The 15,616-nt window shown below is 31.4% G+C and overlaps 1 protein-coding gene across 1 annotated transcript; it reads left to right on the top strand.

Moving 5' to 3' along the window:
- Positions 1–9,031: 9,031 nt before the first annotated feature.
- Positions 9,032–13,187, top strand: LOC111716191 (uncharacterized). Its single transcript, XM_023491624.1, has 3 exons — positions 9,032–9,222; positions 9,907–10,321; positions 11,098–13,187. The coding sequence occupies exons 1-3, from the start codon at positions 9,053–9,055 to the stop codon at positions 12,460–12,462; spliced, it is 1,950 nt and encodes a 649-aa protein (XP_023347392.1). The 5' UTR covers positions 9,032–9,052; the 3' UTR covers positions 12,463–13,187.
- The last annotated feature ends 2,429 nt before the right edge of the window (positions 13,188–15,616 follow it).

Raw genomic sequence — 15,616 nt, 5'->3', positions numbered from 1 at the left:
ACAAAAATTAATGTTATAAGATAAAATTTTTGTTTTTAAAACATTATCATGAATAAAAATTTTTTAAAAGCTGATATTATAAGTCGATTTTACATTTATTCTAAATTCACAATTTATTTTTAAAATTGTATTAGGAGTCCATTTCTAAATTGTATCAGGAGTCACTATTTGAATTGTATCAGGAGTCCTTATCTAAATTTTATTGGGAGTTTATATTTTAATTGTACCATGGAGTACATCTTTAAATTTTATCAGGAGTCAATATTTCAATTGTACCATGGAGTACATTTTTAAATCATATCAGGAGTCCATATTTCAATTTATTTATCTTTAAATTGTATCAGGAGTCCAGAAATAGATTTTATTAGGAGTGCATATTTAAATTGTATCAGGAGTCCATATCTAAATTCTAATATCACAAATTCATATTTAAATTCAAAATTTATATCAGGAGTCAATATAAGAATCATTACAAAAACGACGTTTACTTAAAAATTTATGAATAATGTCAAATGTTGAATTGAGCTTTCGCTCAACCCCCCCCCCCCTATTTTCCTCTCTGCGCCCATCCCCCCGCCTCTCTCTCTAATCCCTCCTTCTCTGAAAAGTATAAAATAGTTTATTGATATGCTGGAGTAGAATCAAACAGAAGCGGACCACAGAGGAGTAATATCAAAATAACAAATCTATATTTTCAAAACTTTTCAAAAAATCAGAATCACAAATTGTTCACCTCTCACATGATTACAGGTAGGGATTTAAGAGCACAAAAAAGATAAACATCGAAATATATTCTTCTTTATATCCACACAGTATTTAATGAAGAAAACAGGAAAAACGTTCTATATTTTTATACATTTTCAAAATCGCGAGAAAAAAATTCAAAAAATCTATGAAAAAATAAATAAACTAACATATAATTACAGACGTACTAATTAAAAGGTAAAAATAATTCATAATTTTTTTAAAACCCTTTGAAAGTATTTAGAATCTAAATGCTTGATGAGAACCTTTGTTCAAGGCACAAATATAATAAATATGTCTATTAAATCGCCTATTAAACATTACATACTTGAATATTTAAACCAAGCAGATTTTTACTCCTAAGAAATATACCAAAAAAAACATTGAAATACAAATATTTTCTTAATATTCTTTAAAACTAAGATTAATTATTGGAACAAAAAAAGCAAAAACTTTATACTACAATATTTTCTAAAAAGCGTATTGCGCGTAATAAACAGAATATAAAACTAAGTTAGGAACTTACACTTTTCATTTTATCATATTATATTTTGTCAACAAATGTCACACGCAAAAAAAATTAGGAACATTTAAAAAAGGCCGTTTGTTTGTTCGTACTTTGGTTTTTGACGCCGTTGATTAACAATTTTGAAGATTTTCATTTTCTGTTTAATATAGTGTTCACTATACATAGTTTAAATTAAGAAAAAAATTCACAAAGTCTAAAGTCGAATTGCATTGTAACACGTTTTTTAACTTCATGGGAGGAGACTTTAATAACGACTTTTTTACTGATTCAAGTTTATTTTTTTCCAGGAAAATAAAAGGTATATAATTATGATTCCGTAGAGAGAAAAAACTTCATAGATTTAATGAATTCGTATCGGAAGTCTCTATTTTCTTTAATGGAAACAAACATACAACTGAAATATGTAAAAAAAGAAAAATTTCCATGAAATCTTATTTAAATCAAAATTTTCCAGGTAAACCCTAATACTTACACTAATCATGGTACACCCTGTATACTACACTATAGTTAAACATGGTACACCCTGTATACTACAATATATATGGTACACCCTGTATAATACACTAATCAAGGTTCACCCTGTATAATACACTAATCATGGTTCACCCTATATACCACGCTAATCAAGGTACCTGGTACACCATGTATACTACACCAATCCTAAAGTACACCCTGTATACTGCACTAATCCTTGTTCACCCTGTATACTACACTAATCCTAGAACACCCTGTATACTACACTAATCTTAGTACACCCTGTATACTACACTATCACTGGTACACCCTGTATGCTCCACTAATCATGATACACCCTGTTTACAACACTAGTCCTGGTACACTCTATATACTACACTAATAATGGTACAACCTGTGTACTACACTATACATGATACACACTGTAAACTACACTAATCCTGGTACACCCTCTTTACTACACTAATCCTGGTACACCCTGAATACTACACTATACATTGTACACCCTGCATTGTACACTATGCATGGTACACCTGTATACTGCACTATACATGGTACACCCTGTAAACTACACTAATCCTGGTACACCCTGCATACTACACTATAAATGGTACACCCTGTATACTACACTAATCCTGTTACACCCTGAAGACTACAATATACATGGTACACCCTGTATATTACACTAATCCTAGTACACCCTGTATACTACACTATTCATGGTACACCCTGTATACTACACTATACATGGCACACCCTGTATACTAAACTAACCCTGGTACACTCTGTATACTTCACTAACTCTGGTACACCCTGTATACTACACTAGTCCTGGTACACCCTGTATACTACACTAATCCTGGTACACCCTGTATACTACACTAGTCCTGGTACACCCTGTATACTACATAATACATGGTACACCCTGTATACTACACTAATCAAGGTGCACACTGTATGTTTACTACAGTGTTCGATGTATAGGCCCATATCCCGGTAAAGTGTGTAGTAGGCCTTACACCTCACAGCTGATCAGTCATTAAACTTGATAGTTATATAGTTATATACAGATACATGTATACCTAATCATTATACTGGATAGTTATATAGTTATATAGATGCATGTACGCATAATAATTATACTTGATAGTTATATAGTTATACAGATACATGTACTGTGTACACTGTTCATCATGCAAGATCATATGTAATTTCACAAATAGCTATACAGACAATGTCCATTGTACATTGTACAATTTTTTTCTTTCGAAACACTCTCTATTAATTTTTCGAAACACCATCTTTAAACTTTTATCAAATAGTGGAGGAATTAAAATGCATTTCAAGAAAAAGTAGTTTCTTAAAATACAAACCCCCCCCATGTTTATCTCCCTATCAATTTATTAATTAGTCCGGTTCTAGAATTTGATATGTTCATTTCCTTCTTGAGACATCTCACGACAAAGATAAAAAAAATGAGTTATTATTTATTACTTTATACATATCACTGTATTTATCTATCTAAATATCATTAATGAGTTGAATTATGAATGTAAAATTTTCTGGAAATACTTTGTAAAACCTTTTGAATGTTCTGAGCTTGGGTTGAAAAAAAGTAAAAATGGGTTCCCAAGCTATAGTGATAGGCAAAAAATAATAGTTGCTTATTATAAACAAACAATACTTGGTAAACAGTGATTGCCAAAGAGAATAGATAAGAATAGAGTGAAATTAACTTTTTTAAAAAATTGAAAAACCGCCATTTTGTTGTACTGTTTTCATGCTGCAGGTTGTACTGTTGTACTGTTTTCATGCTGCAGGTGTTCTTCACACATTTGTACCATATAACCTTTTGGGTCCTGGAACATATTTTAATGGGAAAAAAAATTCTTGAAAATTACTTAATTTTCTCTAAATCAATTCTCTATCGTCATGCATTCCCGAGTTCATTTCAGGATAATCTTTACTTTACATTCCCGAGTTCATTTCAGCGTAAACTTTATAAAAAGAAGAAATTGTGACGATACGTGCAAAGATCATACTGTATTATTGTAATGTACTGCATATAATTTGTAAATATTGACAGGAATTGTACACTTTGAACTCCTTTTCAGGCTCAACGGGACTGAAGAAATTCATACAGAGTTATAGTCTTATTTCCCTTCTATTCTAATCTCTGTTCTGTGGTGACTGCTATCAAATTTACCTATTAATACGTCACAACTTATTAGCACGTCAAATTAAATTTCAAGTTAGACTGAAATCTTAGGTCCACGGTTTCAAACATAACACCTTCTGTTGCTTCAGTTCCTATTCACAAGAACAAATAAATTCAGAATTGTTTATTTTAAATAAAATAAATGTTTATTTTTATTTCGGTGCAAAAACAATTGAACTTGAGGTCACAAAGGCGTACCTGTAATTTCGCTTCAAATATACCTTTTCCTTATGTTTATATCTTTGTACTTTTACGTACTTTGGAGATTAAGTTTTTTTAATATTTTAACAAATAATTTAACATCAAATATTTTGAAAACACAAATTTGATATAAAACAATTTTTTATCAAGATTTTTTAAACACGAAAAAATTGTTTTTGTGAACATATTGCAACTCATAAACGACCATAGAAATATTACAATTTTGTTTTCAATATTGTCAACTAGAAGAATATATAATATTCTAAAACATGTTTAATCATCAAGAGAAAAATAACTTATAAGACAATTAACTAAATTATAATGTTAAGAAAAATAACTTATTAGACAATTAACCAAATTATAAAGTTAAGAAAAATAACTTATTAGATAATTAACTAAATTTTAAATTTAAGAACAATAACTTATGAGACAATTAACTAAATTATAAATTTAAGAAAAATAACTTATTAGACAATTAACTAAATTATAAAGTTAAGAAAAATAACTTATTAGACAATTAACTAAATTAGAAAGTTAAGAAAAATAACTTATTAGACAATTAACTAAATTATAAATTTAAGAACAATAACTTATTAGACAATTAACTAAATTAGAAAGTTAAGAAAAATAACTTATTAGACAATTAACTAAATTAGAAAGTTAAGAAAAATAACTTATTAGATAATTAACTAAATTATAAATTTAAGAACAATAACTTATTAGACAATTAACTAAATTTGAAAGTTAAGAAAAATAACTTATTAGATAATTAACTAAATTATAAAGTTAAGAAAAATAACTTATTAGACAATTAACTAAAATAGAATAGCCGGCCAAACGGCTGGACCAAATGGACTGAAACTTTTTGTGGACACTCAGGGGTGGCCGGGGGGTATTTCAGGCTAAAAAATCGAATTTTTTTTCTAAATTTATTTCTCAAAAAAAATTTTAAACTTTTTTTCCACGGGCAATGCCTATTCTTCAGCTAGTAATAATATGTTCAAATCATATATTTTTCTGTAGTAATAATTAAAACAGATATAAACAAAACATAAGTATAAAACTTCTGAATCAAATATCTTTTAATAATGTGATTTCCGTTTAAAGGAACTGAGTTTTAGCCACAAATTCTGATTTTCAAATCGCTTTATCTTTGCAACCTGATTGTGTTAACATTTGCTATTTAAAACTATCATTATTTGATCTAAAATGATTCATAGTTTGAAATATCTAAGGTCTCCGACATTGAAATGCAAAGATATGGGGATAAGAAAATCAGAGTTTGTGACAAAAACTCAATTCCTTTTTTTCATTTATTTTTCATCGTATTTACGCGATAGAAAATATTTTTTTCTTCAATTTTTCATTTTTCTAGATATTTTTTTGTATGAAAAAAGATAAAAAGTCGTTTTCTTGTTTTCCTAAGCGTAAAAATGGCTATTTTTTGTTAATTCCTAAAATATTCAGTTTCATGATATAAATTATCAGTTTCTTTACACCTGTTATTTTTTAATTATGTTACTTTTGCTTCTTTTCCTTATATGTGAAATATAATTTAAGGGGATTAAAAGGTTTTTCCGAATTTTTTAATTTCAGGGGATTAAGAAGTTTTCCGAATTATTTAATTTCAGGGGATTAAGAAGTATATTTCCAAATTATTTAATTTCATGGGATTAAGAAGTATATTTCCAAATTATTTAATTTCACGGGATTAAGAAGTATATTTCCGAATTCTTTAATTTCAGGGGATTAAGAAGTATTTCCGAATTATTTAATTTCAGGGGATTAAGAAGTATTTCCGAATTATTTAACTTCAGGGGATTAAGAAGTATATTTCCAAATTATTTAATTTCAGGGGATTAGAAGTATTTCCGAATTATTTAATTTAGCGGGATTAAGAAGTATTTCCGAATTATTAAATTTCATGGGATTAAGAAGTTTTCCCGAATTATTTAATTTCAGGGGATTAAGAAGTTTTTCCGAATTATTAAATTTCAGGGGATTAAGAAGTTTTCCCGAATTATTTAATTTAGCGGGATTAAGAAGTTTTTCTGAATTATTTGATCTCAGGGGATTAAGAAGTTTTTCCGATAAAAAATATTTGACATAATTTGCAGTGAACCTCCATCTAAATTGACCAAATGTATCTAGTTTCGACGAAAAGCAAATATTTGAATTGTCAAAATGCAAGGTTGGCTGAATAGACCAAAGGTTACAATGCAAGGAAAGTTATTTCAGAGGTGTACGCATCTTTTATACTGCTGTGTACTGTCTCTAGGCGGTAATGTAAACACAAGACGGATGTCAAAGCCTGACATGGGATCCATCTTTCACATAAAAAATCAATTAAATATTTTGGTCATAGAAAACCCTTATGTGAATTATCAAATTTATCAAAATTATCAAAATTTAATACTTTTATCCTCCCCGGATACTAAACGAACAGTGATGCATCTATGCATGTTTAAAAATTCCGCCCGGAGAGAACTGGTTTCAATATGTACACAGAGTATACGCAACTGCAATTATCTTTCCTGGCATTATAACCTTGCTACTACCTAACTAATTAATTCTAATTGATACAATTACAAACTAAAAAACAGCTTTATGAAAATTTTGCTTTTTTTCTCGAATAGTTTGATTGAGCATGTTTTATTAAATATTTAATTGATAGAACTGCTGTTAGTTTTGGTAAAAATAGAATATTTTTAATTATTTATGCTTTCTTGATCATTGTCTTCATAAAATACTTTTAGCTTTCCTTTCAAAATAAATTATCAATGTTCTATATAATTTTTGTATCTTTGAAACATTATTTCTTTCAACTTTCGATGTCATCAGACTTATAAGATTGTTGATATATCGTCTTCCTTATCCACAGGATATAGTTCATTAACGTATTGTTTGGTCTTTCTGTAGTCTTTTTTAGTCTTCTTTAAGATATTGTAAGCGTAACTTCAAGTGACCCTCAATGTAAAGATGGTAATGCCCGATTTACAACGGTACCCTTGAAATCGTTGTCTGATCAAGTAAAAATTAGTTATCCATGTTTTGTCTCCTTAAAGGGACAGACCGGCTATGTATGGTAGTTAAACTGAGTGTGCAGTGTTGTGGACAAATTCTTTAGAATTCATTTGAGAGATATAAAACGTTTCCACGATGTATAGTTACTGAGGTTGAGCGCAAAGTCGACGTTCAAAATCAAGAATTTGGGTGGGTGCGTTTTCAGAATTGTTTTTTTTTAAATTATCACATAACGACGAAAAAGGAAGTCAAAATTCTACTGTAAACTTATGAGATGTTAAGGAACAAATTTCTCAAAGGAAATTTGTCAATAAATCGAAGTTAGAATTAAGTATTTCCTTTTTCATCATCATCATATTGAATTTCTTATTTTCTATGAATTTGTTCGCAGATTTCTTCAAATTCTTTAAATGTCGTCTTTTGAACAAAAATTCCAGAGAGATTACAGAGAGATTATAGAAACTTATAATTGAATAAGATCACTTATTTTCGATGAAAAGAGTTAATTTATATTTTCTCAACCTGTTCCTAAACAACTAATTGGTTTATTGTAGAATTTTGTTTACATTTTTTGTCGTCGTTATTTAAAAATTAAAAAACAATTCTGAAAACGTATCCACCCAAAAGTACGCTTTTGAACGTCGACTTTGCGCTCAAACTCAGGATTTAAAGATCTCAAAAAAGTTATATATGTTATAAATAAATCCTAAAGAATTTGTCCAAAACACTGCATACTCAGTTTAACTACCTTACATTGCCCGACTGTCCCTTTAAACTGTTCATTTTCATTTAAGATTTCTCTGCAAAAGTGACTTTCATATTTCCTTTTTACAACTTACAAGGGGCAATGGAATAATTATCAGAATTATACACCTTTTAAATCAGTAAATAACGGTATCTTCCACATTTTTGATCAGACTAAGGTTCCAAGGGTACCATTGTAAATCAGCCATCTTTGCGCGGTGGGTCACTTGAAATTAAGCGTACAGTTCCTTTAACCTCATTAATATGAAATTAACAGTACAATCTATAGAGGTTTTGAGAGAGGGATATTTTAGCTCTTCGTATAAATCAAATTCAATTCAGCAAAGAGAGAAAATATTTAATTTGAGCTATTAGAGGGATAAACTATATTAGAGGGATAAACTATATTATTAGAGGGGGATAAACTAAATTAGAGGGATAAACTATATTATTAGAGGGATAAACTATATTATGAGGGATAAACTATATGAGAGGGATAAACCATATTAGTCTATTAGAGGTATAAACTATATTAGAGGGATAAACTATATTAGAGGGATAAACCATATTAGTCTATTGGAGGTGTAAACTATATTAGAGGGATAAACCATTTTAGTCTATTAGAGGTATAAACTATATTAGAGGGATAACCCATATTAGTCTATTAGAGGTATAAACTATATTATTTTAGTTTTCAGAGAAAGTTATTCCCTGAAAACTACCAATCTAAGAAGAGAAAAACAAACAAACAAACAGATATTACAACTTTTCATATACATTACACATTAGATTCGCCTCCCCCCAGTATCCTTCTTGCCTTCAGAGGGGGCAAAAAGGGTACTGCCCCCTCCCTTACAAAAAGGGGGGGGGACATAGTATTTTTGTTTTTTGACTCAGTTTATTTTGATTTGTATCTATATATTTGTTGACACCTGTTACCTGAATGTTGTCAACCTGCCAATGTGTTTCTCAGAATACCTCCTCAACGAAAATTTCCGTGGAAAGTTTTTAAAGCGGCCATATTGAATTTTTCGTCTTGAATGAAACATAAAAATTCCCGCGGCATGTCTAAAAAATACATATAAGGAACTAGAGAACATGAGTGAGTACTAATCTAAATGTTTTCTCCTCCATTAACTGATGCTAGCACTGGAGGGGAGGAGGGTCATAGGTACCCAGCCCATCCTGCTGACCAGGAGGAGGGCATTAAGTACCACGCCCAACCTGCTCACCAGGGGGAGGGCCATAAGTACCACACCCATCGAGCAAATCAGAGCGAAAATGTCAGGTATAGTATTTGAAAAAAAAATTTGAATTTTGTTTTGATCTTTGCATGTCAATAAAAAATAAAGTAATTTTTCGAAGATTCTAATCTTTTTTTCAACTTACAACTTGATAAAAAATGCAGACTTCAAATTAAAAAAGACAAGTTTAAATAAATGATTGCGTTCCTAAATTGTCGTCTTCAGGTTTCAGATTTTAAAACGAGAAGAACTTTCTGATAGGTTTTATTGTCACTTTAACAACATATCATTAAATTAATTATTGAAATTTTATATTATTTACCCGAGCCTTTATTTTTGTATGAAAGGTTTACCTAGAGTTGGGTATCAGTATTATCTGTTTTTTACACATTCAGGATATAAGGCTTTTGGGAGACTCCATCAAATTCTGCGAAATTTTAAATATTTCAAAATTGTGTTCTGTAAAAGTTTGCTTTTGTTACACTTAGCAAAATCTTGACTTTGGGAAAAGATATAAGCCTGAATTTTTCAAATCGGGTTGTAAGCTAATCAAAATTTGCATAATTTCAAAAATAATTATGTAAAATAAAATTTTCTTAGATTTTTGTTAAGCCTTCTAAAGGCCAAAAATTCTTGAATTTCTTGAAAACGGATCATATGCCCACCTATATACATTCATCTATTATTACGAAGTTCTAATAATTTTTTTGATTGTTTCATTTGTTAAGGACTGATGAGAGCAGTCCAAAGTGCCCAAAGTTGAGTAAATCTCCTGGAATCAAGCAGTGCAAGAAAAACCTTTCTGAATCTCCTGAGCTCAGGCATCATACAGAAATATCCAAAGAGTTTTCAAGGCAAACCAAGTGTGAAGATATTTCTCCTGAACTCCAAGAACGGGAAGAAATCTTAAATGAGTTTCCAAGATCCAGACCCCTTGAGGAGAACTTATCTGAAAGTGATGTTCATCGCAGTTGCCATCAGGAAAGCTCGCCTTGTCAGCCTGAGGGTGGCTTATTCGGGTTCACCCCATTCCACCAGCAAGGGTCTCCACAACTACAGCATCTTCTACCCTGGAATCCTCTACAGTTTAGAGCTCCAAATCATCCTCTAGTTGGACCTTGGGATACTCCTTACTTACCACAGGTATACATTATTTGCTTTCTGCTTGTCTACTCATACACGTTATATTGTATTTTCTATATATAAATTTGGCTTGTCTGTTTGTCTGTATCCAATAAACGTCAAAACGTCTGAACCGATCGGGCCCATTTTTTTGTGGGACATCACATGACCACAGGGAAGGTTTATGAATGATAAAAATTTAAAAAAAATGTGTTTTTAAAGGTTTTTAATTTTGTAAAAAAATTAAATTCTTGAAAATCCGCGAATTTTTTTTTTTAACTCCGCAAAATTTTTTTCTTCTTTGTTTTAAAATGTAAACAAAAAGAACATGTTCACAATTTAAGTAGAAGATGGGCGCGAAGCGCCCTAAAAGCCTAGTATATATAAATTTGGCTTGTCTGTCTGTTTGTTTGTAACCAATAAACGTCAAAACGGCTAAACCGATCGGGCCCAAATTTTTTGTGGGTTCTTGCGTGACGCCAGGGAAGGTTTATGGAAGACAAAAAAAATGATAGGCCCATCTTCTATTTAATTGTGAACATGTTCTCATTGTAACATTGAAAAACAAAGAATTTTTTTTGCCGATTTTCAAGATTATAAAAATTTTTACAAAAAGAAAAAGCTTTTTAACACAAATTTTTTAAATCTTTATCATTTATAAACCTGCCCTGGGGTGACGTGAGATCCCACAAAAAAAATTGTGCCCGATCAGTTCAGCCGTTTTGATGTTTAGTGGATACAAACAAACAGACACCCAAGCCAAATTTATATATAGATTTATAAAAAAATTATTTTAGTTTCTTTTGGATCCTCGTCTTGGTTTCTCATCTCCCTTTCGTCCCATCCCTCATGTGTTAGAACGATACCCAAATTTTTGCAATGCATCCCCAATACCATCATTTATGCATTTATCAAATACCTCTTCACCTACACTCCTGCCACAAGAAACCTTTGGTAGAAAACGAAGAATGTCTGCCGAATCATTTCAACATTCAACCTCATTTCCAGGCTATGAAAACCAGTCATTAAAGGCTAGAATTTTAAACCGATCTCCTGTCAGTTCTGATTTGGATCAAAGAAGGCATTTGTTTGCTCAATCCTTGTCTCAAAGTAGCAGGACTGTCCCATCCCCAAGTCCTGCCTCAATGCACAGTCAAGGATCTACATCATCTCCTGTTCCCGGTCCAAGTCAAAGGTTATCTTCACCAAAGAGGGAATTATCCATATACCGTCCAACCAGAATGTGTTATGAAAAGGGTACAACTGTAAGACTAGCAAATGGAAACATGAAAAAGATTGAGGACCTTCATACCTTGGACTTCCTGGAGTCTGAAAAGTTAGACTCTTATATTAAAATAGAGCGCACCATGGTTATAAAACTTGAGTTAAATCCACAGAATAACTCAGTGTTTATTACCTTCAGCTTGGGTAGGTTTAAATTACAAGTAACTATTGAAGCTGATGTGGAACATCCATTCTTTGTTGTTGACCAGGGTTGGTCATCTACTGTACCTAGGTTGAGTCTCTCCAGGTACCAGCTGGATTGCCAGCAACTGAAGCTAGGAGATGTGTGTATATCTATAACCAATAGGGTTTCAAACTCCCAGTCCACTCTAATGCCCCCACCAATGGCCGAGGAGCCATCTGGTACTAAATTGAGGCAGGTTCCATTCCAGTGGTATTCTAGCATTCAACGAATAGATGCAGGTAGTCCTTTAAACCTCAGGAACCCTGTAAAATCTAAAAATGCTCCCTCTTTGTCCTCTAGAAGAGCGTCTGTGAGTCAACCAATGAGAATAGAAACAGTATCCTCTTCTCCTAAACCAGAAGGTCTTATCTCTCTAAGTATCAAGACAGGATCAGATTTATTTTCTAAAATTACTAGAGTAAATGTTGCTTCTCCCCCTTTGGACGAAAACATATTTACCTCTCCTACTAGAGAAAATATGAACGTTACAATGGAGGAACATAATGAAGCTTCCACCATTAACTCTTCAGAGACTGATTTATCCTCTAAACCCTCCCAATCTAACAGTTCTTCCACTATTAACTCTTCAGAGACTGATTTGTCCTCTAAACCCTCCGAATCTAAGAGTTCTCCTTTTCAAAGAGAAATTTTGGCGCCTCCGAAAAAAAGAAGCAGAAAATCCCTCCAACCTTAAATACATCTGGAAGAAACTGAGCTCTGCAACTCAAGGGCAATCTTTACATTCTTAAACGAAGAGAAATATATTCCCATATCGACATAAACATCAAGAAAAGCGAAGTGGATAATTACGATTACAAGACAGAATAGTGAATATCTGGTGCCTAGCGCCTACTGCCCAAGTTGACCAAAAATGTTGATCAGCGGATCAGGGATGTTGTGCTGCAGATAGTACAAAGTGATGTGATTGCCATATTTTCTTACTTTATTTGCCATAGTTTCAAATTTAGTATTTTTCTTCACCCTGAAATCATTAGGATAATCTTTGCTAAAAATGATACCTACTTCCTTTTTATATAAACATGGGGCCACGCCACACTAACCGCGTAGCCATCTTACCTGGGTAATTAACCGCCATATCGTTGCCATTTTAACTATTTTACACATAACCAGGTATTATCTTGTAGTGCGGCATTTTCAAAACTTTTGCGTACTTTTTCAGTCATTCATTTTGTAATTTCTTAATTCTTTCTTAAAATGTTAATTCATTAGGTTAATTCAATATCATATAGCACTTAATGTAACGAGAAAACTACTCGTTTTTTGACAAAAACTCTGATTTTCTAATCTATTAATTCTGTCAGATCAAATAGTGTCCAATTAACATATAAAAGGTTTTAGTGTATGACAAAGACTCAATTCAGAATCAAAAAGAAATTTCATTCCGAAAAAGTCAAGTAAAATTTTGAAAATTCACTCTGATTTATAAAAAAATAGAAAATAGAAAGATGTAGATGTAAATTTTGTAGATTTAATTATTCTTTCTATAAAAAAATAATTGAAAAGAAGCATTTGTTAAACATATTTTAATAAACTGTTGTACATATGGATCATGTGCTTGCATTCTCAAAACCAATAAAATGAGAAATGACGACTTTAGTGAATTTCACAGATTTTATTTTTAAATTTTCCTAAATATTTTTTTGTAACTTCATTATTTCACATGCAATTAAAAACTCTCATCCGCGATTCAAACTTATTAAAAAACTTTAAAAGATATTAAGGGTGTACGTACACTGTACTCATTAAAAAAAAGATACAAGCTAATTTCTTACAAAAAGTCATTACTTGACTATTTAAGATATATCTGTTCAGTAAATGCATTAATTGAAAATATTTGAAAAGAATTTTTAGAATTGTTAAAAACTTTTAGGATAAAAATATTATTAAAGTTTAATGTTGTTATAATCATTTATTTGATGAAAAAAGTTCAGAAAACATTTACAATACATAAAGCACGGGATTCAAGAAACTTCGGAAAAAGAAGACGACATTCAAGCAATCGAATGTGTATTACAGTGTTAACTAGAAAACTCTGGAATAGAATATCGACTGTTACTTTACATAGTAAACATGAGGTACAGGAATTGAGCAGTGTAAACTGACCCCACTTAATAAGTGATTTGCCAAACTTACTAGTAAAGCTATTTACTTGGTAAAAACAACAAATGCACTTCAGAATTGCTTCAATATCGCCTTCCTAATATACAGATTTCTGGTCATAACCATAGATAAATAAATAAACATAGATAGCTTATGTACGCAAAATCACCAAGAATTGTACAGTCCGCGAACTCATACTTCTAGGGGTCAAAGTGTACTTCAATGATAAGCGGGGTGGTTTGGTGTTTTAATGGATTTCATAATAGAGTGTAAAATAACTCCGGAAATGGAACTATTTGAATAACAGTATTTCACTGAGCAATATATCATATTGACGAGAACTGAAGAAGGACATGAGAAGGACTAAACTAACCTAAATTTCTCTCTACAGAACTCATGTACACCACTAGTACTCAATGACATAAAAACAGCCAATGTTCACAAGCGACCTAGTTAATCTATATAAAAGGAATATCTTTAAAACATCTCTGTACATTCATATCTTTTAAGATGAAAAATTTCGTTTTATGCGCAATCTATCTTTATCTATGGTCATAACCGTAGTTATTGCTACAAGCAATTAGGTTTACCCGTAGCAATTGAAAATTAATTTATTAAGTTATATAGATGTACATCTCTACATTACAGTGTACATCTCTACATTACAGTGTACATCTCTACGGTGTACACTTCACAATGGATAGGTTTACTTGGATTCATCAAGTTAAAACTTGTGACTCACAGTCGTCTTCCTCTTTCACATTTTTTGGATCATACGGTAGTTAAAAATAGTGCAACCTAGACCACAAAAGTAATTTTTTTACACGTTTCACAATTGAACAATTTGGCTTCGTCATTCAAAATCGTAAGAGTCGCAAAAAGACAATAATGTACAGGGTTAATTACAAAGAATGAGACTTCAGAGACGATTGTACGTATTTTTTTGGTCCGTTTTCTGCATTCAGGTTCCTTGTAGGCCAGAAGTGGCTTATTTCTGTTCTTAATTATTTAGTAAACCATCAAAATACTCAATTGAATAGAGAAACCAAAAATCAAGCTTCAAATCGCCACATTTTTGGATCGTCTTTACAGTCTCATCCTTTATGGGTAATCATGTAATAAGTATTGTAGAAGTTTGTTTAGTTATACATAAATAAAAAGTGGATACAGAATACAAAATCTATTTCTTTTTTTATGTGCTATATTAACAAACCTTTGTTTACATTTACAAAAAAAATCATATAATTAAAAGTTTGCGCAACTACCGTGCAAGTACTGCCTGCCGACCGTACATAAAACTAAAGATGTTTGGTTTGGTTGATACAGCATGGTAACCAGTGTACACAATGTACTGCAGTGCGTACATGTAACTAAATAAGTTTTGTTTGGTTGATACAACATGGTAACCAGTGTACACTATGTACTGCAGATCGTACATAAAACTAAAGAAGTTTGGTTTGGTTGATACAGCGTGGTAACCAGTGTTCACTATGTACTGCAGAGCGTACATATAACTAAATAAGTTTGGTTTGGTTGATACAGCGTGGTAACCAGTGTATACTATGTACTACAGAGCGTACATAGAGCTAAATAAGTTTGGTTTGGTTGATACAGCATGGTAACCAGTGTACACTATGTACTGCAGAGCGTAAATAAAACTAAATAAGTTTGGTTTGGTTGATACAGCATGGTAACCAGTGTACACTATGTACTGCAGAGCGTACATA

This window comes from Eurytemora carolleeae, unplaced genomic scaffold (genome assembly GCF_000591075.1).
Source record: "Eurytemora carolleeae unplaced genomic scaffold, Eaff_2.0 scaffold827, whole genome shotgun sequence".
Classification (NCBI taxonomy): Eukaryota; Metazoa; Arthropoda; class Copepoda; order Calanoida; family Temoridae; genus Eurytemora; species Eurytemora carolleeae.
The sequence above is the reverse complement of the archived record's forward strand: the minus strand, read 5'-3'. Positions and strand labels throughout refer to the sequence as shown.